This window comes from Cordyceps militaris (genome assembly GCF_000225605.1).
Source record: "Cordyceps militaris CM01 unplaced genomic scaffold CCM_S00001, whole genome shotgun sequence".
Lineage (NCBI taxonomy): Eukaryota > Fungi > Ascomycota > Sordariomycetes > Hypocreales > Cordycipitaceae > Cordyceps > Cordyceps militaris.
In genome coordinates, this window is record NW_006271969.1 from 4,014,227 (window position 1) to 4,039,476 (window position 25,250).

Sequence of the window (25,250 nt, forward strand, 5' to 3'; positions counted from 1 at the left end):
TAATCTGCCCGCCCGCCTTTGTCCACAAAACATCATCTTCTTGCCTCGCCCACAACGTCAACATCAATATCAGCATCAGCATCAACATCAACGTTTCCTGCCCAAACAACTGCCTCCTACTCGGCCACGCCGTCCCCCCCTCTGGCCTCCCACGCATCAACCCATTTTCCAACCTTGCATTGTCCGCTTAACGGGCAAGTGGCTCCCCGCCTCCTTCTGCCGCTGTTTCGACGTCAGGCAAAACCACCGGCTGCTTGCTCTTCCGCCCACCCCACCACCATCGTCACCTCCCTCCCGCTCCTGGCTTCGTTGCCTCGCTACCTCGCTGCCTCGCTACCTCGCCGCCTCGCTGCCTCGGCTTCGTTTGCCAATACCACCAATCAAGCTCGTCTCCCGTCGTATGCTATTGCTTTGCTATCTTGTGCTTGTGCTTGTGTGCCGAGTACCTGGCTAGGTGTGCATTTGTCCCATAGACTTGGCGCACCACCAACCATTGGATGCGCCCCCACCGTCGCCTGACCAGCCCGGCTTCAGCCCAGCTTCAGCCCAGCTTCCACCAGCGCTTGCTCGGATCCCGGCCTCCTTGAATACGGCACTGCCAATCACCGCTCCGGCCTGCGCAACGCACAGTCACTCGCTTGTCCCATATCGCTATCTTGTATTTCTACCACCCAGCATGTTTGCCGGTATATCAGTCTTTGGTGAGCTTCACTTCTCCACGATGCCTCGAGCCTTTGTTTCTCCTCCCTCGGCCATTGCCCCCTCTACCTGCACTGACTTGAGCTAACACCACCATCCCTCACAGCTGATGCCCAACGGCTTTATGACGAAGCATCTATTTCTGATCCCCCTCCAGCAACTCCCATTGCCTTTCCCCGCTACCAACCCATTGCCCACGAGGATGCCTCTGTTGAACTCTCAGACTCTCTCGCAAGCCTCCTCTCTAGCACCGGCAGACGGCCTCCGAGACTGGTCCCCTCGGCCCTCTCCGCTATTGGACTAGATCTCAGCGCCGACGCCAACCTGCAACAGCTTATTCCTGACCCGTCTTTGATACCCGACTTTGCCACTTGGGATCGCATGACATTGGAGCAGTCTCAGGATGCCGATGAATCCACTCGTCGACCTTTGTCCGCTGCCAACCATAGACTCTCACCTGGCTGCCATGTTTACCTGGAACGAAAGACGGAGCTTTCCAACACCAATTCCGACGCCTTTCGCACCGTCAGGCGCGTACAGCCACCAATGGGCAAGCAGCCAGCTCGTCTTGGTAGCGCTTATGAGTTCTTTCGTCAGCTTGAACAGATAACCACATATTGGGATGACCCAACCAAAGTCCCCAGTCTTCCACCGTCTCCAGAGATTGCTGCCAAAGATGTTGCCAAAGATGATGTTGCCAACGACGTTGCTAACGATGTTGCCAACGATGTTGCCGTCGCGCCCTCGGAGACGCCCTCCAACACGGCACCTCCTCAAGCCCCGAATGCCCCTCGCCGCACCCTCGCCGGCCACCAAATGCCCGCCTCTCTGCGCCATAGCCTTGTAGCTACCTTTGTCAAGATGATAGCCTATGAATTTGGATGCACAGCCAGCCCTTCTAGAACTGAGCCTCGCTTGCATCTTCAATCGCCCCGTGACAGCGCCGCCTCGCCGCGCAAATCCTACTTCCCATCCCGCTGCCAGTTCATTTTCCAGAACCCTCAGTCGCGAGAAGCATCCCGTGCTGGCCTCTCCTACGGCCCCGTCGCCGCCATCAGTTGCCGTCCCGACACTAGTTTCACAAGGCCTGATCCCGAGTCTGCTCAGTCCTTGGACCTGGCAAAGGAAATCATTGCTGCTCTCATCACCGCTCAACACCGCGCCCGTCAAGGCAAAGATGAGATTCGCTTCGGCTTCGGCCAGTGGTGGGTAACTGAACCGCGCTGGGGTGGTGCCCACGGCGGTCCCATTGGCCGGGAGATACAAAACGACGGTATATCAGGCGACAAGGACTTGCCGCCAGACGCAAAGGATGAAGCCACCGATCTCACGCCCCCAACCAAGAAATCTCGGAAAACTGGGTATATGTATGATAACTACCGCATGATCCGGCCCCCGGCTGCCACCTGGGACCGCAAGGTCAAGTACATGCCCATAGGCAAACAGGCAGGCACAAACTACGAGGACATATTCATCGTCAGCAGCCTCTTTCATCACCTATCTGTCCTCCGCGTCCGCGTGCCCCTTCGTCTTCTTGAAGTTCTCGACGGCGCACCTGACCCAGACCCGACGCGCCGCAGCTGGGGCACCGTGCGGGCCTGGCGCACGCCCTGGTACGACTTGTTTGATACCAGGGACAGAATCAAGGCGATGCAAATCATCTGGAGCGTCATGGCGTATCAGATGCGCGCAGACACTGGGGACGCACAGGCAAGAGACTCAAGTACTTGAGGCCAATTCGCAATACGGCATTTGCAGCATACGCGGGGAAACTATCAACAGCCATCTCTCATTACTTTCTTCATTATCTCCCATTCTTCTGCTCTTCTTCTTCCTCCTTCTCCACTTCTTCTTCCTATTCTCCCCTCTGAGACTTGCAGGTCTAGTACTTGGCAATGACGGAGCGCACATATTTTGGACAAGCGAAAAAGCGTACATTTTTCTTCTGGGTACTTGGATGGCCAACTTGTGACCCTGGCGATTATGTAGACAAGCAAGAATGCATCTTCTCTTAGCTTTTATGTAATCATTCAATGATGGAGCATACATATTTTGGACAAGCGTAAAATCATATATTTTTACGTGGATGGCCAACTTGTGACCCTATGATGACGAAAACAAGCAAGAATACGTTGTATTTTCAGTTTCTATGCAATGACTATGAATCGCAGTGACCTCGTGATGACAGTTAGGGACAATCGAACAAGCAATACATGCATTCATGCATTCATGCTAAAACATCCTTTGCCTTGTGACGCGGTCTGTGAAAATTTATGAGCCAAAAAAAAACGAAAGTCATACAAATTCGTAATTGGGGGCAACACGTATCCGCGCCAAATCGCTTTTAAGAAATGACAGGCGGCTCAGGCTTGTGAATCATGTGCCACAGGAGCAGATCCCGCGTCGCCAGCGCGTCCTCAAGACTGTCGTGGCCATGGCCCGAAATCTGAATTTCGCGCCTCAGCCGCTCTCTTGTCAGCGCCTTGAGCGAGAGCCCCGGATACTTTTGCTTATTGTCCTCTTTAGGAGCGTCCTGAACCGGCGGCGGCGGCACCACGCGCGGCTGCTTCTCCTCCCCGCCACCCTCCTGGCCTATACCTACGGCAGCATCTCCGCCCTGGCTCTGCGGCCGCTCCTCGCGCGGCTGCAGCCGCATCTCCAGCAACAGCGTGTCCACGACGACGTGGTGAATCCAGCGCAGCGCCGTCAAGTCGGAATTCGCCGAATGGCCGACAACCACGGTATCGGGGCCGACGAAGCGCCAGAGCGCGGCGCGGGCCGCGGCGCGGCCCGCGAGGGTACGGCCCGCGCGACGCGCCGCGTCCATGCTGGCGCGCGAGACGCCCGAGTAGCGCGTGTTGAGGTGCGCCATGCGCGCGTCGGGCCACACGAGGCTGTCGACGAGGACGCGCCGCGTGAAGAAGTCGACGGCGGAGACCCGGATGAGCTCCGACTCGCCCGAGGCGGCCGTGCCCATCTCACAGTCGAGCGCGACAGCGGCGACGTGATCGGGGCTGCTGGCATGGGGCGTGGAAAAGTACGTCCAGTTGGACTCGAGCTCGCCGCGGCGGTACGTGGCCGTGGTGTGAAACTGCTGGGCGGCGCAGGGGCCGCTGGAGAGGAAGTTGCCGCAGCACGTCCAGAACTGGAAAGGGCGGTGTTAGCTTGGTCGTTTCGTGATAGAGAGAGGGAGGGGTGTGGACTTGCCTTGCCTTGAATTCGGCCGGGGTGGTATTTGCAATTCATCGGCGGGCACTTGTCCTTGTCTTTGTCGTCTGAGTTCCCCAGCTGCATGTCCCGCATCATGGCAGACACGTCGGCGCCGGCGCCGGCCTGCAGCGAGATGGACCTAGCATGGGCCGGCACGCTCGCTTGTCCTGGCGGGCGCGGATAGTCGCCGGCGGCCGCCGCAATCTGTTGGGCCATGGTCGGCGCAAGCTTGACGCTCTGCGCTCTCGACTTTTGCTTCTCGTGTCCTTTGCGAATCACTGCACTCCCAGCCAAAAAAATCAGAATCGGTGTTTCCCCCCCGGGTCCGAAACCCCTTCTTTGATGGTGATTGTTGTTATACCTTTTGTGCAGCGCCCGCATCGCTTCTTCTTGTCCAGATCGGACTGGCCGAGCTGCCAGAGCACATAGCCGGCCTTTTGCAAACGCGCGTGCGAGTGCGTCAAACCCCAGAGAGCCTCGATATTCTCCTCCGAGGCCGGGACGGGTCCAAAGTCTGCTGCGGCGAGCGCCTCCTGCAACGGAGACGTAGTCATCCCTGCGGAACTTGGACGAGAAACAGAGGAACTAAATAACGGCGCGTCTTTAAGCGTTGTGGATGGCAAATTTTGTCCGGGGCTGCTAAACGGCGCGGACAAGGCGAGGAGCTGCCAACAGCAGCTAGTTATGGAGAAAATGACGCGGGTTGAAAGAAGGGTGTGTAAAATCACGATAGAGAAATTAAGAAGTAAAGGAGCGCATGGAAAGAAGACGTGGACGAAGCTTCATTCACAATAGTTGTTGGTGCCTAGATATGTTGGGAGTGAAGGAAGCGTGCAGCCGCAGCAGCCGGATGTGCTTTGTTCATCAGTCAGCCTTTTCGGCCCCGCTTACGGCTGGCAGTTGGCAATCACGATGCAATGAGCTGTGTTTATTGTAGGCACGCGAGCTTGGAACAGAGTCGAGGCAAAAAAAAAAAAGACAAAGAAGATTGATCGATTGACATTTTGACAGTCGCGGGACGTTGCTACAGGGGACATGTTGACTAGAAGGCAATGATAATGGCGCGAGGTTTCGCGTGAATCAACAGCAACAACAAATACAGACGAAGATGAACCGCCGTTTGCACGACAAACAAAATCCAGGAGAGAGACACGGTCCAGTCAGGGTAAGAGAGGAAATTCACGGGCTGAGGTGACATCGTATTGGAGGGACGGCAATAACAGGAAACAACGACTGCCAATTCGGGGATCGTGATGGAACAGACAAGACGGCGGCCAGTGCGCAGGATAGCTCGACGGAAAGAGCTCCGAGACAATGTTGGCCTCAGAGGCCTCTTTTTTTTTTTTTGGTGACGTGGTTGAATTACTACCAACGTTAGTCCGTACGGAGTACGAATCAGTTACAGGTATGCAGTTACCTACCTACAGTGGGGGGACAAAAGTTTCGCGTCAATTCCCACCGCGCCGCTGTGGTGAGGAACACAACTTTTGGCAACCCACTGTAGGTACGGTCCTACGAATAATTTTCTCAATCATTATTACCTTTTTCATATGTATATTATATTTGTCCTTTCATGATTTCGATTGAATAATGTTCAACCTGTCTTTTCATGCTTTTAATGTAGTGTGCCGTCCATGTTTTTTACGCGCATGACGACATCGTCATCAGGTGTCGTGCATGTCGACGTCCTGCCACGCGAGGCTGGTGATTCGCTGTGATACGCAAGGCTGTTGAGGCTTGGTTGGCGGGCGCGACTATTCAGGATGCAAAGAGACAGGGCATGGCGGACCGAGGATACGACGCCACCAATCTGAAGTGCATACTCATCCAATGTGGTGGCGAAAAAAGAAAGGAAAAGACAATCTGCGACAAATGCCATGTGCCAGACGATACAGGTGAAAAGGAAAAAAGGAAAAAAGGAAAAAATGTGACAATAGCGAATAGTATTACAGAGAAGGGGGAGAGCAGCGAAAAAGACCACAATTGTTAGTGAACTAGCGCAACGCCAGACTAGCTCCATCCCTGCACAGCTGGGCCATGGGGCGGCGAGCAGCAGAATGGGTGACTTGACTCAGGTGTGGTGGATGTTAAGCGCGGGATTGGGCTGATTCAACACGGCTAGGTTGGACAATGTTGGAAAAAAGGCATGACTTTGAGTGTAACGATTTATTGGCGGCGTCGAGGTAAGTACCCTAGGGAGGGCGCTCGGGTATCCCACGGAATACATACAGACAATGCAGCGGGCCATCTATCACGGCGAGTCGTGGCCGAGATGGCGGTGACAAGGGCTGGCAGCAAAAAAACAGAAAAAAAAAAGAACCCCCCCTCCAAAATCTGTACAAGGGAATAAAGACGTGCAAAAACCACATTGTTACAGATACATACTACATGCAGCTCGTCGGCGCCGAACCAAAAGCCGGGCGCCAAGTGGCTGCATTTCAGCGTGCATGGGGCTTCTTCCCCCGGAGCGGCCGACGGCACCGGCGTCTGCTCAGCCTTCCTGGCGAAAAAACTCAAACGCGTAACCGGCCAGGCGGGAGACAAGCCCAGCTGCCTCCCGTCGGCGCATTATCTGGAAATGGAAAGAACTCCCCCCGGGAAACGGCGCGAGGCCTCTTGGTATGACAATTAATTTATTTCTTCCCCTTCCTTGCTACAACGTGGCCTTCTAGCTTGACATGGATATTATGGGCAAGCCTTTCCCCATCTTTTGACATACGGGTTGGTAGACAGGTAGACAAGACACCTGCCTATGCCACAATCATCACTCGTGAGACATGCATTGTATAAAATATACGTCTGCGTGTGTACTCTGTTGATGCATGCATTGTTCTCGTCAAGGCTGACGTGCTGCTTCGTGACATGCCCAGCAGCTGGGCACGCAGGTCACCAGGGGTGCGCGCCGAAGAAGAAACTTTATCGAGGCGCCAGGCCATAGAAACAGGTGCTCGCATGAATCTGCATCTAGGCCGTGGCAGCCCAACCTAGGCTGTCGTGTGACGACGATGAGGCAGGCGTTAACTAGTTGCGTAGTGGTGTCTCGGTAGTACGCAGCAAACGACGAGGGCAAGGCAGCCAGGTTAGGAGTGATGCAGGGCCCATGGTGACATTTGTGCAGCCAGGCGGACCAGTGCATCGCGCAGTCCGTCACTGAGTTGACTGCTGCAGCTGATGAAATACGATATTCCTGGACTGGCAGCTTGCAACCTGGTTGTTGACCCATGTTTCTGGTTCTGCTTCATCGGGAGATCCGACAAGATGTGGTGTGGTGGGGGGACGTCCGGAAGCATGGTATGTAGTGGGCCGTTTGTGCTGGCTGTGCCGTCCGAGCAGTAGGTAAGATCGAGTTGAACAATAGTACAGATTACGGAGTTGAGGAATAGTACGGGATACTATACAGGACACGAGAAAAAAGGGAACAAAATACATCAACTCAATGAGGACAACTATGACAAAGAACGTGGAAACGATGCAGGTCACCTAAATCGGTGCCTAACTAATAAAACCCCCTGCCAGAACTGACCACTGGCATATTGCATATTGCGACGGGCTCCCTGGCGATCCTCGTCTTGGCTTCTGATTGGGCTGGTTGATGCCTACAGAATAGATGGGCAATATCTTGGGAATATATCGAGTCTAGTTAATTCCCGTCGTCTCGTACTGAACCTGGCAACTCTTCACTCCGCGGCCCGACTTGGTGCTTCTCCCTGCCGGCATATGCGTTTGAGTGGGTAGACACGCAAAAGGTCGTTGAACAGAGCAAAGTGTGTGGCGGTGATGGCGAGGGGCGCTTAATAATTAGGCGGAGATGCATTTATCGCAGGAGAGGATGCTGACTGCAGTTGACCAGGTACTAACTACCTACCTAGGTACCTACCTACCTACCTATCTAGGAACCTATTTGGCCAAGCAGAGAAGGCTTCGTTGGCGTGAGCATGGGACCTAAACACGCTGCACCGGGGTATAGTCTCATCAAACAAGTCTCCATTGTAAAGAAGAGCTTCAAGGCCTGAATGATTCAAATAATATCAGTTATAGAATTTCTAAGTCGAGACACGCATACAGACGCAGCCAAGAGCCAGCAAAACGGACCCCACCAAGTTCTTGAACCAGAACCCCAGCTCCCAAGGCACGCAAGAAACAAACAACCATCAGCGGTATTCGGCCTTGCGAAAGCTCGGAGGGGCTAGAAAAGACCCAAGACAAGAAAGGCAGAAACACACACCCATACACACTCACACACACAAGAAAGACGAGTTCGGTCCCGAAAAAGGCTGCTGCGTCGCTTCACAGCTGAGCTTGAAAAGTTAGCGCTTCAACGGACCAAGGAAGCCGGCCGTTGCCACTGGAACCACTGGAACCACTGGAACCCCCACCGCGCAGCCCACCCAGACCAAACCAACCGTTTTGCACTGCCCTTTGCCCGTTTGAACAATGTCGGCTGAACCCCTTCAACGCTAACACGCGCAATCTACGCAGATCACCAACAGGGGGCTGCATTTTTGGATATACTCTTTCTTCCTTCTTATTATTCGCTGCGAGGCTGCCTCTTGTGCTGATTGGCTCCCGGTCGGATCCCCCAACTCCCCCGGCCGCCGCCCGGATACCACCAGAGCCGCGAGGCCAACAGAGATTTGCGAATCGTTTGGCGAATCAAAACCGGCGCTATTGCTTGGAGAGAGACGGAGTGCAGAGAGAAGAAAGACGAGAGTCGAGGTTTAATAGCGCTTTCTCCCCCGTTGCTGCCCAGGGGGGACCTGTTTGAATCAGGTAGTGGCTTTCTGCGAAACGTGGTACCTGGACCGTTGTCCGTTTTACTAGCCTTTTGCTTGTTTAAGCTACGCACCTACGAGTACCTGCCTGGTCGGCCATCCACCATCCACCACTTCTAGGTATCTTGCACCACCAAAAAATCACCACCACAGAGACCACCACCAAAAAGACCACCACCAAAAAGTCCACCACCACACACACCCACCACCCACCCGCATCCCGGCGCGCCCCTCCACCTCTCATCGTCCCGCCGCCGCCAAACCTGCTCTCTCATCCCAACCCCAGCCCGGACCCTACCCATTCTTCTTCAGCCCTTCTTCATTCAAAAGCTTCATGCCGCGCTGCTGTCTCACCCTTTTTCCCTCTGCCCGCCCGTCGTCGACCCGCGCCTCTTGAGTTCCGTTCCCAATCCTCAAGGCACACAGATACCATCAACCTCGACAGGGTCCGACGTCGCCGTCGTCTTCGTCGCACCACCGCCGTTGTTGTTACCCGCCATCGACGCCATCACCTTTCTTCTGCATCCCGACTTTGGCATCCCGACTGCACCCCAAATTCGCATCCCGACTCGGCCACCCGCCACTCACCTCCGCCTCGCCGAACCCGTCGCCTCCCCCAACCATGTCCAGCTATCAGGGCCAGGGCCGCCCACAGTATGGCCCTCCGCCTATTCAGCATCAGCAGCCGCCCTACCAGGCCGCCTCGTACGGGTATGTTGCCCATCTCTCACTTGGCCTGCCTCAGCCCGCCGCCGCATCCCCCTTCGCTTGCTGACCTCAATTGCGATGCTTCGCGCTTAGGCCTCCTCAACACTCACCTCAGCCGTACCCGAACCAGGGTCAACCCTCGCCGCAACACGTCTACTACCAGCAAGGACAGATGCAACAGCAACAATTTGCGTATCCAGTACGAGCCCCCATTGAGCATTGAGCATTGAGCCAATGCGCTCACCATACCCGACTCTGCAAGTACTGACAAACCCCGCAGCCGCCCGGCAACAGCCCCAATCAGTATCAGCAACAGATGCCCGCCCAACAGCCTTATGGTGGCCGTCCCCGTGAGCCCAAAATCCTTGCACCTGTCACTCAGTGCCCCAGCTAACATTTCAAGCAGCTCCGTCCCCTCAGCATCAACACGGTCAGCAGCAAGGCCGCCAGGACTTGGTCCAGGCTCCCCCCAGCGCCCCCCAGCACTTTGGAAGTGGCGCCCCCCAGAGCTACTCTTTCAAGTACTCGCAATGCACTGGCCGCCGCAAGGCCCTTCTCATTGGAATCAACTACTTTGGCCAGCGCGGCCAACTGCGCGGTTGCATCAATGACGTGCGCAACATGACGTCGTACTTGGCAGAGCATTTTGGGTACCGACGCGAAGACATGGTCATTTTGACCGACGACCAACAGAACCCCATGAGCCAGCCCACCAAGCAAAATGTTCTGCGAGCCATGCACTGGCTGGTCAAGGATGCCCGTCCCAATGACTCCCTCTTCTTCCACTACTCAGGTATGACTGCTGCCTCAATCCGAGGTATAATTTTGCTAACGCAGCCAGGTCACGGCGGTCAAACAAAAGATCTTGATGGCGATGAGCCAGATGGCTACGACGAAGTCATTTATCCCGTGGATTTCCGCCAGCACGGGCACATTACCGACGACGAAATGCACCGAATAATGGTCCAGCCTCTCTGCGCCGGCGTACGATTGACGGCCATCTTCGATTCCTGCCATTCCGGCACCGCGCTGGATCTGCCCTACATCTACTCGACGCAGGGCATCCTCAAGGAGCCCAACCTGGCCAAGGAGGCTGGCCAGGGCCTGCTCGGTGTTATTTCCTCGTACAGTCAAGGCGATCTTGGTGGCATGGGCAGCCAATTGGTCAGCCTCTTCAAAAAGGCGACCAGCGGCGAGGAGGCCCACAGCCGTGCCATTGCCACCAAGACTTCTCCTGCCGACGTTGTCATGTTGTCGGGCAGCAAGGATGACCAAACTTCGTATGTGAAGCCGACGGACCCGATACACTGAATACATCTAACAATTCCCAGTGCCGATGCCAGCATTGGCCTCCAGGCGACTGGTGCCATGTCGTGGGCTTTCATCACCTCTCTCAAGAAGAACCCACAAATGAGCTACGTCCAGCTGCTCAACAGCCTCCGCGACGAGCTCGCCACGCGGTACACGCAGAAGCCCCAGCTGTCCTGCAGCCACCCCCTAAGTAGGCCAACCAACCCCCCTTTGCCCTCCCTGCTGTGTCAATATAGTACTGACCAGCGTGTCCCAGACACCGACCTCCTCTTCGTCATGTAAACGGCCAGGCGCCTTTCTGATTTGTGCTATATCCGGGCCACCCAAGGGCGGTTGTAGCCCCTGATGGTCACTGCGGAGGCGAACCCTTTTTTCATTTCATATTTTTTTTTGGTCACATGTACAGACTTTTTTGGGGGTATTCAACGGACGATTTATTATCGATATACCTTGGGCTATCATTTTCAGGCTGTTTTGTTTTGCTGTTTTGTTTGAACATAGGAAGCGGGAGAGAGGGAGAGAGAGGGAGAGAGAGGGAGAGAGAGAGAGAGAGGGAAGGGGGGGGGGAAGAGGGCGAGAGAGAGTTGAGGATGCAGAGTCTCCATGAAAGCCGGCACAGGAAAAAAAAGGCACAAGTTTTCATGATTAATATATGGTATTGAACAGTACTCCCACGATGATGTGAGAAGACACAAAAGTCAGGAGAGAAGAGGATTCGACGAATAAAGACACAACATGAGAAATACGGGAGGTGCACATAGATGAAGAGGAAGAAACATGTTGTTGCCTATATGCGTAATGATTGAAAAGATACAACGCCGAACCATCTCACCATACAAAATCGTCATAAAAAAACGCCATTCCAATCCCGTAATGCTTCCAATGCAGTCTTTCCAAGTCCCAAAGTACAACCTTCACGCAGCCGCATTATCTTCATCCACCCTCACGACTCGCAGACCCCTGACACGCTTCGCTTTGCGCCTCTCGTCCGTCGCAGCCACCAGTTTCCGCCGGACCCGTTCCTGCGCCGCCCATTTGCGCGCCGCCAGACGCATGCGCGCCACGAACCGCGCCAGCACGAGAAACGTGCGGAGCGTAGGTTTTTGCCTCTCTTCGGGGGAGGAAGACGGGAGGAGCTGCAAGGGTTTGCGGGAATGCAGAAGGTTGGTGCGAATGTGCTCGAGTTCGCGCAGTTGCGCCTTGTTGCTTTGAGAAAGTCAGTAATGCTGTATATGTAGGTTTGAAGGGGGGGGGGTTATACCAGGCGCTGGAAATGTCCAGCTGCAGCTGGATAAACTTCTTGGCATACGCCGCGTCGGTGCGCATCATCGCCTCGCGCTCCCACCGCGCCTGCATCCAGTCCATCTGCGTCACCAGCCCGCCGACCTCCTTGCGATGTCGATCCTGCGCAGCGTCCGCCGCCCGGACCACCGTCGCCAGCGCCGTCTCTGCCTCGGCGAGCCCGGCACCGCGCTGCAGGGCGACCACGTCGCGGCGCAGCTTCTCCGCGCTCACGCGGTACGCGGCGCGCTCGCTGCGTGTTCGCTCCAATTTTCGCCGGAGCGCCACTTCGGACGCCACGAGGCTCTCGATGAGCGCCTGCTGCTGCCGCACGTCGTGTTCTAGGTTGTCAATTTCGGCTTGTGTCTTCTGCAGGTGACGCGCCTCTTTGCTGCGGCGGTTCTTGGACGGGCTAGCGGTGGTAGCGGTGGTAGCGGTGGCAGCGGCGGTGGCGGCGGTGGCGGCGGCGACGGCCGTCTCGCGGTCGCGGAGGGCCTTGTCGAGCTGGTGCTGCAGACGCTGCAGGGACTGCGCGTACTCGGCAGCCATCTCCTCGGCCTGCTGTCGGGCCTCTTCGAGGAACTCTTCCAGCACCACGCGCTGGTCCTCGGCGTCGTCGAGCTCCTGCTGCAGCTCCTCTGCCACGACGTGCGACCCGCCATACGTCGCATTCGCCATCTGGCTGCTGCTGTTGGGCGACCCCATCATACGCAAAACCTCGTTGTCGTGGAGTTTGCTCTCGAGGTCCGCGATTTCGCGCCGCAGACCCTTGATGACGTCTTTACTGGTCGCCTCGCGCTGCAAAAACTCCACCTCTTTTTGGCGCGCGCTCGTCAGGTCCCGCCGGATAATGGAAACTTCGCTGCTGCCGCCGTCGCCGTCGAGGAGGGCTTGCGCCGAGGCCAGCTCCGCTTGGTACTCGTCGACGCGCCGCTCCAAATCGCGAATGGTCCGGCGGGTCGTCGAGTTGTCCGTCGTCTCCGCCGAGGACGCCTGTCGCAGCTTAGCCTGGAGCTGCATGATCTCCTGATTCAGCCGTTCCTCTTCGGCCGTGGCCTTTTCAATCTCGCTTTCCAGAGACTTTTCGACAGACGCCCGCTGTTCTGCAAGACCCTTGTTCTCGTCACGTAGGCGACGGACTTCCCCGTCGAGCTTCAGCTTAGCGGTGCGCAGGTCGAGACGTTCTTGATCCACGCGGAGGGTGTCGTTGTCGTGAAGCTTGGTGCGGCGCAGCTGGCTGTCCAACTCATCACGCTCAGCACTAACCTCGGCCAGCGAGGTCTGGGTACTGCGCAGTTCAGCCCGAATCGAGGCCAAGTTGTCTTCGACGGACCTCTTGTCCAAAGACACCTTCTCAAGCTTGGTGTTGGCATCTGTAAGCTGCCATTTGAGGCGAGTGGGCGTTTGTGATCCACGTATGGGAGTGCCTTCGGCAGCACCGCGAGATCCTTCAGTGCTCAAGCGTAGTGTCCGCAGCTGCTCACGCAGACTCTCACACTCACGCTTTAGAGCCTCGCCCTCACGACGAGCTGGCGTAGTCACGGCTGGCCTATTGCGCAGCGCCTCAACTTGATCTTCCAGAGAAATCACCTTGTTTTCTTGTGTTCGGTAGTCGACCTGCGCTTGTCTCAGGTCATCACGGACGGTAGAAAGCTCGCTTCGGAGATCAGTCAACATCTTCTGGCGCGTCTCCAGAGCATCCTGAAGATCGTCGATTTGTCTTGTCATGAGTGCCTCTTCGCTTCGATGACGCTCTTCCTCCATCTTGAGGCCATCCTGTAGTTTAGAGCCTCGGTCTGATAGAGATCCTTCCGCCTCCCGCAGGCGATCGATTATTCTCTGAAGACCATTTGCCTTTTCCTCTGCACGATTCCGCTCTGCCTCCAAGGTTTGCTTCTCCGTCTCCCATTTCTCGCTGTCATTGTCGTATATATTATCCTTTTCGCGTATCTCAGCCTCTAGATCTGAAATATCATCGTTCAGCCGTCCTAGTTCATCCTGATACTGTGCGCGGAGGTCCTTTTCGATTTCAACGGCGTAGTCTCTCTCCTTCGCGACGCTGCTTTCGAGATCCTCGACCTCCATTTGCAGACGCTGAACGTCTCGCTGCAGCGTTGTTGACTCTGCAGTCAGGGTATCATGTCGCGTTTGAATGAGGTCCTTTTCGTCTATTTGGGCTTGGAGCTCCGCCTCGAGCTCTAAGATTCTGGCCTCTGATTCTGGATTTCCTTGTCGCATGGTTGCTTGTTCATGTTCCAGCTGGTCGACCTTGGCCTTGAGCTCATCGATTTCGCCATTGGCCTCTGTGTATTCCTTTTCCAGTGAAGCGTAGTCCTCACCGGCCTTGTCAAGTTCGTCCTGTAATCTGGTAACTCTCTCGTCTATCTGGCGAGAAAGGCCTTTGGTCACAACAGACTTGTTGGCCATTTCTTCCTGCAGTTCTTCCAAGTCTTGCTCGGCTCGATCTTTCTCTGTGGCGGCTGCTTCAAGTTTCTGGTTGAGTTCGTCAACCTGCTCCTCCAAACGACGAATGTTCTGTTCCAGGTCTTGAATCGTTTCTTTGGCTTCGTCCAGCTCATCGCTGTCCTGTCCATTTTCCTCGGCTTCCTGCGCCCTCTTCTCTGCTTCCCTGACTCTTGCTTGAGCGTCTTCAATCTTGTCTTTGAAGTCTTCGGCTTCGTCTTCTCGCTCTGTTAGTTGGCGATCTTTATCCCGAAGGTCCGCTTCTAGATCCTCGATAGTATCTTGGAGCTTCTCCAGCTGCTCTTGATTGTCCTGACCCGCAGCGAGCTGACGATTCAAGTTACGAATGTCTTCTTCCTTTTCGTCTAGTTGTCTTCGCAAGGCTTGCATTTCGGCGCGGAGACCATCATCTTGCCCGGTGTGCGACACTCTGCTCTGGAGGTCTTGTATTTGCTGGCGACAAGTTTCCAGCTCTCGCTCCGCCGTAATGAGATTTTTTTTGAAACGATGGGCTTCTCTTTGCATGGTGGCCTTGTCAACTTTCAGCTCGGTATTTTCTTTGAGGGCCGCTTCGTGAAAGCCAGGACCAGCTTTACGAAGGGCTTCCTCGAGAAAATGAATCTTGAGCTTTAGACCGAAGTTTTCCTTTTCAATCTTGTCTATGACATTTTCTTGTTCTCGAAGCGAAAGCTGATTGCCGTCTTGCAATGGGCCCTTGTCGCCACCGCGCCTTGTCGCCATCGCAAGAGGGGTCGACGTAACACTACTACTGTCGATCTGTGGAATTGTGTGGTCGAGATATGATTGGTTTCGGGATGCTGAGTACATGGAAGCATCCATTCGCGGCACTGGCGTCAGGTCGTTCTCGTCGATGCGGCTCAGGTTGGGAGAGAGGCTCATGGTGCCATTCTCCTTGCCTCCACGACGGCGAGCGCTATTTCTCGTAGCCGACTTGAGCAGTGGTGTGAATTCGGCGCCGCCTATGCTGGGCGGCAGGTTGTTTCGGTCTGTCAGAGGATCGCGGCGGGGTGTTCTGAGGCTGACGCCGCTGCCGTGGCCGTTGGATCGTTGGTTCCGAAGCTGCTGCAGTATATTGCCGCTGTCCTTTTGTGGCGAGTGGAAGGAAGCTTCTTGAGAAATGTCGGCAAAGTCTGGCCCGCGGCTGAGGTAGGTAGCATCTCCAATGTTGGTCCTTGGGGTGTCGAGGACACCACCATATCCGCCTTGCACCATGACGACGATGGCGCCAGAATGAGTACGATCACAGGAAAGGGATGTCGAAGAACGGCTTGATGTAGACGCGCATAGCAATAAAACAACCCAGAGCAAGTGGTTGCCAATAGAAGAGGATAAAAAAAAGGCTCAAAGAAATCGGACAAACGGCATTGCAAGGCGATAAGTCTGCGCGCGGCCAATACCTGTACGTACGAATTGATACATGGATAGATAATTCCTTGGTGAGTCGAGGTACGCGTTTGTCTTGTTTACTCTTTTGCCATTTTGGGACTAGTGGCCCGTCATTGGCAGCAACCAATGAACAGCCATTTGTAGGCCTGATTCTCCACTTTAGCTATTTGATGCTTCTTCAGCCATTTTGCTGGCGCCATATGAGATTATAACCATGACACCCACCACCTTGTCCTGGAAACTGTTGCGACTTTTCTTTGTAAATCAGCAGTGCTCACTTGCAGTTCCTGGCGCGCCGCACCCCGGCTACATGACTTGATGACATTTCCTGGCAATCAGCGCTGGTAGCCGTTACGTGTGATATCTGGAAGTGACGACATTGGCGGTTTCTCGATTGGCAAATATTACATACTGCATACATGTGTACCGGGTTCCCCCACTTTGTTGCTGTCGGGATATTGGTCGTGCATCCCCCGCCTTTCATACAGCATGACGGAGCACAGCGGTAACAGGCACGCGAACTGTACGTCTCTGGATGCGCTTCCCGATGACATCATAGAGCAAGTTCTGTTGTATGTATCACCATTGGACAACTTGGCTGGTCTGCAGAGTCAATCACGCAGGTTACATGGGTTAGCAAGTCAACCTCTGTTGTGGAAGTACCACTGCTTGGCAGCTTTCCAGTACTGGCAGCCTGGACACGGCTTGGAACGTCTACTACTACAGAATGCGTCGGCGACAAATTGGAAAGCCTTGTTCCTCAAGCGCCAAAGGCAAAACTCATCCATCGCACGCCTCCTCGATCGCATCGTCACTTCCCGAGTAAATCGCATCGAGGGCATGCAACAGATTTGCGAGTACGGTTATGATGCCAAGGACTTTCTCATTGAAAAATGCCGCACTACCAAGAGCGACCCGAGAGTGCTGGCAGTAAGGTGAGGCCGCTCCTCGTCTTTCACAACAGCCTACTTACTCGTCCTCAGACATTACGCCGGGGCGGTTCTTGGCAGCATACATCGGAACCTGGCCATTCAGCAGTGGTTCCAACTTAGCAATTCGGAACCAACGGATCCCTTGAATACACGACCCTCTCTGGAGAAGTCGTTGGCCGCTTTCGATCTCTTTGTCCTGCACGATGAGCGCGGTGATCTCAACGAGGTGAGCAAACCCAATCAACCCGTACAAATCGTACTAACATTCCATCTTTGCAGACTAGTCAGCTGCTAGACAATTACACAAACCTATTTATGACGTCCCAACCCAAATGGAGCGAAAAGAGTACGCGGGAACAGGCTCTCGCGCTGAACCACTGGATACGTGCAGCCAATCTTGTTGGGTTGGACGACCAAGAGCAGGACTATAGAAACCTACGGAACTGTTTTATTGGACAGGCATTACGCGATTCAAACCATGAATCAGTACCCATAATCTCCTGCGCAATTTACTGCTGCATCGCCGAAAGAATAGGCCTGCAAGCGGAATGCTTCTTGGCACCCATCTGCGTACACATTGTTGTCACCGCACCCCCTGGCTACGATTTAGACATGAAACCCAGCCAAGAAGAGCATCAAATGTACCTGGACCCATTTGCTACCAACGGGGAGGTACCTCTCAACAAGATGGAGCATCTCGTCTCCCACGCCGACATGACCATCGCCAGCCTACGCAATTCGGGCACCGTCTTCGCCATCACTACCCGCACCGCGCGCAACATTGAGGCCTCCCACGCCGCCGGCGCCCGCCGCGCCGACCCCCTCAGCCTCAGCCGTTTTCTGGGCGGCCACGCCGCCTTGAACCGGCAGCTCGCGCTGTACGCGACGCGCTGGGCGCTACTGATCCTGCAGGTGCCCTTTACGCAGCGCTGGCGCGAGCGCCGCACACAGCTCTTGCAGCGCCTTCTGCGCGACTGGCCCGAGGACGAGTGGATCATGTCGCAGTATGTGCTGGCGCAGAGCCGTCAAGGCCGCCGCGGCGGCGGCAGTGCTGGCGACGCGGCGGTGGACCACGCCGCCGCCCTCCACCGCGCCTGGCACCCGGACCGGCTGCGGGCCGAGATATTCCAGAACGCGCTCACGCCGGCCCGCGTGGCCCCCTATCGAATCGGCCAGATCTTTGTGCACCGGCGCTACCAGTGGCTCGGCGCCATTGTCGGCTTTTACGAGGTGCCTACCGCGACCTGGGGCGTCATTGGCTCGACCGCGATAGCCTCGGAAGGCGGCAGCGCGGCGCAGAGCTCGGATGACCGGCGATGGTTCTACATCAAGACTATGTAAGTGCGGCAGCGACCTATAGTGAACACGAGGACAATGCTAACGTCTTCTTCGTTTTGTAGAGCCGCGTCCAGCACGGACGAACAAGTGATTGCTCCTAAAAACCTGGAAATCATGAACGACGCGTCTCAAGTGACTGATGACATGTTTCCGCTAGCGGGCAAGTTCTTCAAAAGATTCGATCGCCAAAAGTGCCGCTTCGTATCCAATGTTGACGAGGAATACCCACGTTTAGCTGGCGGGGACTGAAGCGGCCACTCCCATCATGTTAATTCAACATGTGCAGCCATGGGCTAGCACTTTTAACATCACTATTAATACATAAACTTTAGCAAACGTTTCTGAATCCGTCTAGTGCGCCGCAAACTATGATGAAAGGTTAATAATGTCTTCGAGGACACCCTTTTCTGCTAGTTTCGTAATCCATTTATGCAGCACGCTCCCGTAGTCCTTCTTTCGCGCCGTCACGCGCTCCTCGTCGACCATGGCGACCATGGCCTCGCCGCGGTACTCGCCCATGGCGGCACGGACTTCCATAACAAGCTCTCGTCTGAGACCTGCTGCGTCGTTGGCGCTGAGATTACCTTCCCGCAATCTCGGCTCAAGGGGGCCTGGAGGCAGTTCCGCAGGAACGTCCTCTGGCTTTAAGTCGTACTCGGCTAGTAGCGGTATGTCATTGGGGTCGAGCTGCATATCGCTATTGGAGATGAGCGTAGTGTAGACATCTCCATGGTGCGTCTTCATCTGGGCGTCCAAGACCTGCACAGCCGTCAAGGCGCTGAGCACTGATTTCCTGTACTCTTGGATGGGGCTCTGGCAAAGGGACAACAGGTTGAATGACAGCTGGCTCTCCTCGTACTGCAGCATGCGCGTCTCAATTTGCGGTCGAGCCACTGTTGTCCAGCAGTCACCCTCAAAGCTTCCTGGAGTTCAAGGTTAGCATTCTCGTTCCCTTGTAGAAATTGCTCACATACCGAGCTTTCGAGGCTTCCCTCGCAACCCGTCCAGCTCCCAGACAAAGCCTCCGGACGGGACATAGGCAATGAAGTGGTAGCCGTAGTCGGCACTATGACGCTTCTTGGACTTTTTCTTGCGGGATGTGCCGCGGGACGCCGAGGCGCGTTTGCGTGACTTGGCGTCGGACGCCTCATTCTCTAATAACAGGTCCGCATTCAGGCAATCCATTCGACGAGCAAACGAGTTGTGCGTCTTTCGGATGAACGTGTTCCTGCCCAGTTCATATCCCCGTACTGCAGTGCTCAGTTCGGCGGTGGCTTCCTTGAATGCCTGTAGTTGGCTGCCAAGATCGATGCCAGTATGGTTCATGACAATGTTGAGCAGCGCAACAGTAGCGCATGCGTTGGAGGTTGTCTACCAGACGTTAGAAGTGGCTGAATGACGACAGAGGCAAACTAACCTGGTTTGCAAACCACACTGGCCCGCTCTCATTCTCTGCTTCCTCTGCATCGAGGAACGGCGCGTACTGAAAGAGAAAAATGAGGCCGTATACAGGTTTACTGGAGTATATTAGCTAGGTTTATGAGAAGAGTATAGTTGAACATACGGTAGAATATCCAAGGAACCTTGGTCAAGGGAGAAAAGCTCTTGCACTTTGACGTCCTTGACTCCGAGGTCTTTCAGAATCATGTTGAAAAAGGCCTGAAAAGTTGTCGAGTGAGCAGAGATAAAAGCTACGGGAATTAACCTGACCTTACTGGTTCGGATTCTAGTTCAATCCATCCATCCCATCCCTCAACGTCAGCAGACGTGAGGGGCTTCAAGGCCTCCTCGAGAAGGTTGTCGGGTAGCACATGGCTCTGAGGGGGGGGGGCAGCTTTGCGTTTGGGGGTGCGCCTCTTCTCGCTGGTCACCAAGTCTTTCTGGCTCATTTTACGGGAGATTGTCTGGCCATCGGGTTTCTTGCTGCGGACCTGGACCACGATGCGTGGCTTTGCGAGGTGCCTCGAGCGACGCGTACCGCTGGGTGATGGACTATCCGGCGCAGGCAGCTCGTTAGCAACGCGGCGACTGCGGAGGTGCATTTTGAGAGTGCAGGCGATTTAATATATAGTTGGCAGGACTGGTGGTGGTGTCTTTGTCTTGTTGTTACGGCTGTGATTCACATGAACGACTGTACGGGAGCGATGCCGTCGGGAGCGAGGTCCAGCGCGAAGCAGTGTGAAGGAACATGAAGAATAATAGACTTGGGGATTTGAGGTAGACTTAACCTGCGGCGACAAACGGAGGGTAATGCAAAGCAAGATCCAAGTAGGAAGCCAGCCGGTTGCCGCCGTAGCAGCCCTGCTTATGACATGCAGGAACTGGGTGCCAGCTGGCGGACCAGTTGAGCGTTTGCAACATACCTGACAAATATGCAGCGTTCGTATAGAACAGAATCAGTATTTACAACAACAGCTCATTGGACACTAATCGCGCCGGCGCAACCAAAGCTGACTGGATGAAAAGTGAGGAGAGCAAATGCGTCGCCATTGTGTCGATTGTGGTTGGAAGCACCCATGAAGAGAGCGCCAGGTATAAGGCAGGTACCGAAGGGGCGATTCGGCACCATAAATGCCGCCATTCCGCGGACAGGGCTACTTCCGAGATACCCAATCTCCCTCCGCCCGCCCCTCCAGCAAGCTGCAGCGCTGTTCAGCACTAAACGATCCCGCCAGGCGCCTGCGCCTCCACTGAAGCCAACAATTCTGCAGCCGCAAGTGCCTGACGCGACGTGACTGAAAAGTTGTTCTCGTCGACAACTCCTCCCTCTCCAACACAACAACAACGACGACACTGTCCACATCGCCGCTTCTCTGTGCGCCGCCACCACGCCGCCTCCCCATACATGCTCCCTAGCAGCTTCATCACATACCACGGAATGCGATGAGCGGGACTCCTCGATTGCGGTCTGGGTACCCCTCGACTCCGGGTACCACAGCTCCGCGACGCAATATTCTTCAACAAACGCCCAGCACCATCGGCTCCGTGTCCTCCGCGGGGAGCTTCAACAGGTCGGCCACGCTCCCGCTTGCCCCCGAAAAGGCGCTCGCACAGAATCAGTCTGGACAGCCCCTCATCCCTCTGACCCTGCTCGACGCTCCCCAGCAACGCTTCTACGCCTTTGCCATTTACGTACTGCTGTGGGCTTGGAAGCTCTATGACTGGCTCCAGGTCGTCGAAGAGGGCGAAAGCTCTTGGTTGCTGTTTTTCAAATGGATCTTCATCGACTTTGCCTTCTTGTTCGGACTGCCAGAGCTCCGTATACCTTGGCTGGAGCTCTCCCAGTTTCTCGTCACCAGCGTTTTCATGTCGCATTTCGTCATCAACTACATGTTGATGTTCAATATCCCTGTGAGTTTGGACTGTCTAAATTCCGGCGTGACCAACCGTCTACTAATAACGATAAGCTTCCTTGGCAATCCTTCTTTCTCGGCCTCGCCAAAGTTCTCTACGACCGTGAACTATCCATTTCCGAGCAAAATGTCAAAATCTCCAGCATCCTAAACAACCACTCTTTAATCATGGGAAAACAAATCATCAACATTCTTCCTGAAGGCTCCGCGGTCCTCAATCCTGAGCAGAAGCCGTACTGCATCGCTGCCAAGTCCAAGACCGGCGTTGTGCTGCCCATCTACTTCAACGCCACTATTCCAGCCGAAATCGAGCTTATTCGAATCGATCTCGACACGAACAAGGAAGAAATAATCAAAGTCTCCAACCGCGATGTCGGCAAGCTGGCTAAGCAAATCCGAGAGCAAAGTATAGACCCTAACATGGTCGGCTTTCAATGGGATTACAACGTCAGGCGACCCGGTGTGTATCGGCTGGGCAAGGTGCTGGACGAGTATAAACTCGAGATCCAGCGCGGTGTCAAAGATACGTATGTTGTGCCCTGTCCACAGGCCAAAATCATGACTGCCGATTCTTCTCAGCGCTGCATTCGTGATCTGTCCGACCTGTCACTCGAAGTTGTCGGCACGCCTCCGCTGAAGATCGTCTACAGCCGAACAATCAACGGTAAGAACCATGGTTTCCACTTTCAGAGCCTGCAGCCGGACGGATTCAGCTCGCCACTTCTGGGCTCTACGGCCGATGTTCTACGCGATGGTGAAGAAGACATCTCGTGGGTTCGTCCGGCTCACGTCACTGTCAGCTTGAACGAGTCCATGGCCACCTCTGGTGAGTGGGAATACTCCGTCGATGAAGTTCACGATGCATTTGGCAACTCAGTCAAGTACGCCGAAAGCGTTGACGACCTCGCCCACTCTGGTACTCGTGGCCTCGTTCAGAAGTTTTCTGTCAAGGAGCGCCCCAAGGTTAAAATGCAAGGCTGCGATCTGCGAAATGCTTTAAAAGTTGCCAAAGGCACTCAATCCAAACTTCCCATCTCGTTCCAGGTGACTGGAGGCGCCCCAGACACAGCCTACAAAGTGCAATGGAAATTTTCGCCCATCGATACACTCACCAACAACGGCGACCATGGCGACAAGAGCACTCTCGGCAGCCATACAGCTAAAAACTCAGGCGATAAGCCGAGCGTGTCTGCACCAGGTCTTTACACTCTGACCACCATCTCCAGTGGTTCCTGCGAAGGCGAGGTCGACGAGCCTTCCTCTTGTCTTCTTTTGAACCCCTTGGAACCACACCTCTCTGTTCGCGCTGAAGAGATCCCTGACAAGTGCGCTGGGAACGCCATTGGGTTGCGTGTCGACCTCGATCTTGTCGGCACACCACCATTTCTTGTTCGCTATGACATTATTGGCAGCGACCATCATGTCGAGACCAGGATGCATAGGGTGGATGGCCTGCGCTCTCAGTTGGAACTCATTCCCCAGGAAGCTAGTCGCCAGAAATATGTGTTCAAGTCGATCGACGATGCTGTATATCGCAACATTCCCCTTACTGGTCAGGACAAAACACTGGAGCAAGAAGTCAAACCTGCCGCCAACGCAGTCATTGCTTATGGCCCCAGCAGCATCAATACTTGCCTGGACTCAAACATTGAACTACCCATCGTCCTTGGTGGGGAACCGCCTTACAACCTTGAATGGGAAATTATCCACGATGGCAAGCGCAAAACAGAGCGCGTCAATGACCTCAATTCCGACCGATATACGATCAAGACGTCTAACTTCACTAAGGGTGGAGAGTACATTCTTGCACTTAGCAGCATTAAAGATCAGCGAGGGTGCCGATCTTTCCTCCAAGACCAAATGAAGATCAACGTGCGCCGCCAGCGACCGCGCGGTGCTTTTGGTTTGATTGAGCAGAAGCCGAGCGTAATGGCTGTTGAGGATACGACCCTTCGCCTACCCCTCCGACTTCAAGGAGATGGCCCGTGGACTGTTTCCTATAGAAACCTGAATGATTCTTTGGGAACAATCACCAAGAAGATTGATAGCCCCAATGGATTCCTGATGGTGAAAACCCAAGGCGTGTACGAGCTATTGGATATTCGAGATCGCAACTGCCCTGGTACTGTCGAACCTGCTGGGTCGACTTTCCAAGTAGGCTGGTTCCCTCGACCCGAAATTTCCATGATCGAAACGGACAGCGTCAGCATGACGGGTGGTGTGTTTGTGAAGCAGGAGGTTTGCGAAGGAGACATAGATGGCTTTGAAGTTAATCTGCAGGGCTCACCACCATACCACGTCGAGTACGAGGTTCAGCAGCGTTCTCCTCAAGGATCCAAGGCAATCAGCCGAAGAGATTTTGACGCCGCGCTCTCCAAGGCGGCCATTTCCATGGACACCAGCAAGGCTGGCGAATATACTTACAAGTTCCATGGGCTTGCTGACAACCTATACAATGTCGATCAAAAGTCCAAGACGCTTACCGTGCAGCAGCACGTCAATGCCAAGCCGGCCGCCACATTCGCCAAGCCCGGACAAAGCTTCAAGTTTTGCATGGAGGAGCAGGAATACGAGGATAATATTCCCATCACGCTCACTGGCATAGCGCCATTCTTTGTTGAACTTGAAATCAAGCACCAAGCGGGCTCGCCCGCCGAGACGTACCACTTGCCGTCGATCAGCTCCAACTCGTACGCGATGCAGATTCCTAGAAAACATTTGCGTCTGGGCTCGCAGCAGCTCCGCATCCGACGCGTGCGCGATTCCCGCGGCTGCCAGCAAAAGTATGAGGTGGGCGGCCCCTCGATCCAGATCCAGCTCTACGACGCGCCGTCCATCTACCCGCTCGAATCGCGGCAGGACTACTGCGTGGGCGAGCGCATCGCCTACACGCTCTCGGGCACGCCGCCCTTTGACATTTCCTACGATTTCAACGGCAAGTGGAACGCAAAGTCGCAGACGACGAGCTTCCGGCGCGTGGCCGAGAAGCCAGGCGACTTTGTCATTACGCGCATCGCGGACAAGGCGAGCGAGTGCCGCGCGGCGGTGAACCTGCCTAAGACGATTCACCCGCTGCCGAGCGTGCAAATCAGCCGTGGCCAGCAGTCGCGCGTTGACATCCACGAGGGCGGCGAGGTGGACATTTTATTCGAGTTTTGGGGCACCCCGCCCTTTGAGTTTACCTTTACGCGCAGCACCAATGCGAAAAAGGGCCACCGCAGTGTGCTCCTCGAGACGCGCCACGACATCTCCTACGAGCATTCCAAGGTTGTCAAGGCCTCACAGGAGGGGACGTATGAGGTCGTCGCCATCAAGGACAAGTTTTGCTCGTACTCGACGCAGCAGACTGACAAGCGTGACAAGAAGTAGCGCCGGTCTCGCTCGTGACTGTTTCGTTATAGATTTATGGCGAATCTTTGGTTTTTATTCTGGGAGGTCTTTTTTGATGGCCTGGTTGTTTATTTCGGTATGGGACAAAAACAGAAGATGAACAAGGCGGGTTGGTCCTTGATGTGTATATATGCATGCTGTTTTCTTATACCATGGCACGGCGTTGCTTGTCGCTTTTCTTTTTTTGAATACAGCTCAAACAGAAGAAGAAACAAAGCTGGGTTGATTAGCTTCTTTATACTTGTTCGAGTGGGTAGGTTTTGCTGGTAGATTATAAAAACGAATTGAGGTAATAAATTTTGTATTTGATATGTACACTTCTTCTCCAACGGTGATGAAACTTGTAGTACCCCAGGTCAAAATTCTTCTATATATACGCTCCTATG

The 25,250-nt window shown here is 54.7% G+C and overlaps 7 protein-coding genes across 7 annotated transcripts; 4 read left to right on the forward strand and 3 right to left on the reverse strand.

The window, feature by feature from the left end:
• Nucleotides 1-676: 676 nt before the first annotated feature.
• Nucleotides 677-2,430, forward strand: CCM_01254 (uncharacterized protein; the record flags this gene model as incomplete). Its single annotated transcript, XM_006666410.1, has 2 exons — nt 677-701; nt 806-2,430. 2 exons carry the CDS (start codon nt 677-679, stop codon nt 2,428-2,430), a joined length of 1,650 nt encoding a protein of 549 aa, XP_006666473.1.
• A 613-nt stretch (nt 2,431-3,043) lies between these two features.
• CCM_01255 (RNA exonuclease) lies at nt 3,044-4,463 on the reverse strand (the record flags this gene model as incomplete). Its single annotated transcript, XM_006666411.1, has 3 exons — nt 3,044-3,812; nt 3,956-4,187; nt 4,271-4,463. 3 exons carry the CDS (start codon nt 4,461-4,463, stop codon nt 3,044-3,046), a joined length of 1,194 nt encoding a protein of 397 aa, XP_006666474.1.
• Nucleotides 4,464-9,303: 4,840 nt separating this feature from the next.
• On the forward strand, nt 9,304-10,982 carry CCM_01256 (Peptidase C14, caspase catalytic; the record flags this gene model as incomplete). Its single annotated transcript, XM_006666412.1, has 7 exons — nt 9,304-9,392; nt 9,483-9,588; nt 9,670-9,739; nt 9,796-10,182; nt 10,231-10,669; nt 10,721-10,890; nt 10,957-10,982. 7 exons carry the CDS (start codon nt 9,304-9,306, stop codon nt 10,980-10,982), a joined length of 1,287 nt encoding a protein of 428 aa, XP_006666475.1.
• A 632-nt stretch (nt 10,983-11,614) lies between these two features.
• Nucleotides 11,615-15,677, reverse strand: CCM_01257 (Spindle associated; the record flags this gene model as incomplete). The annotated part of the gene is made up of 2 exons (XM_006666413.1): nt 11,615-11,906; nt 11,962-15,677. 2 exons carry the CDS (start codon nt 15,675-15,677, stop codon nt 11,615-11,617), a joined length of 4,008 nt encoding a protein of 1,335 aa, XP_006666476.1.
• Nucleotides 15,678-16,340: 663 nt separating this feature from the next.
• CCM_01258 (Cyclin-like F-box) lies at nt 16,341-18,370 on the forward strand (the record flags this gene model as incomplete). The annotated part of the gene is made up of 4 exons (XM_006666414.1): nt 16,341-16,786; nt 16,862-17,009; nt 17,063-18,120; nt 18,184-18,370. 4 exons carry the CDS (start codon nt 16,341-16,343, stop codon nt 18,368-18,370), a joined length of 1,839 nt encoding a protein of 612 aa, XP_006666477.1.
• A 117-nt stretch (nt 18,371-18,487) lies between these two features.
• CCM_01259 (ubiquitin carboxyl-terminal hydrolase) lies at nt 18,488-20,163 on the reverse strand (the record flags this gene model as incomplete). Its single annotated transcript, XM_006666415.1, has 5 exons — nt 18,488-19,044; nt 19,096-19,492; nt 19,539-19,638; nt 19,686-19,780; nt 19,837-20,163. The coding sequence occupies 5 exons, from the start codon at nt 20,161-20,163 to the stop codon at nt 18,488-18,490; spliced, it is 1,476 nt and encodes a 491-aa protein (XP_006666478.1).
• An 841-nt stretch (nt 20,164-21,004) lies between these two features.
• On the forward strand, nt 21,005-24,843 carry CCM_01260 (uncharacterized protein; the record flags this gene model as incomplete). The annotated part of the gene is made up of 2 exons (XM_006666416.1): nt 21,005-21,472; nt 21,529-24,843. 2 exons carry the CDS (start codon nt 21,005-21,007, stop codon nt 24,841-24,843), a joined length of 3,783 nt encoding a protein of 1,260 aa, XP_006666479.1.
• Nucleotides 24,844-25,250: the final 407 nt, after the last annotated feature.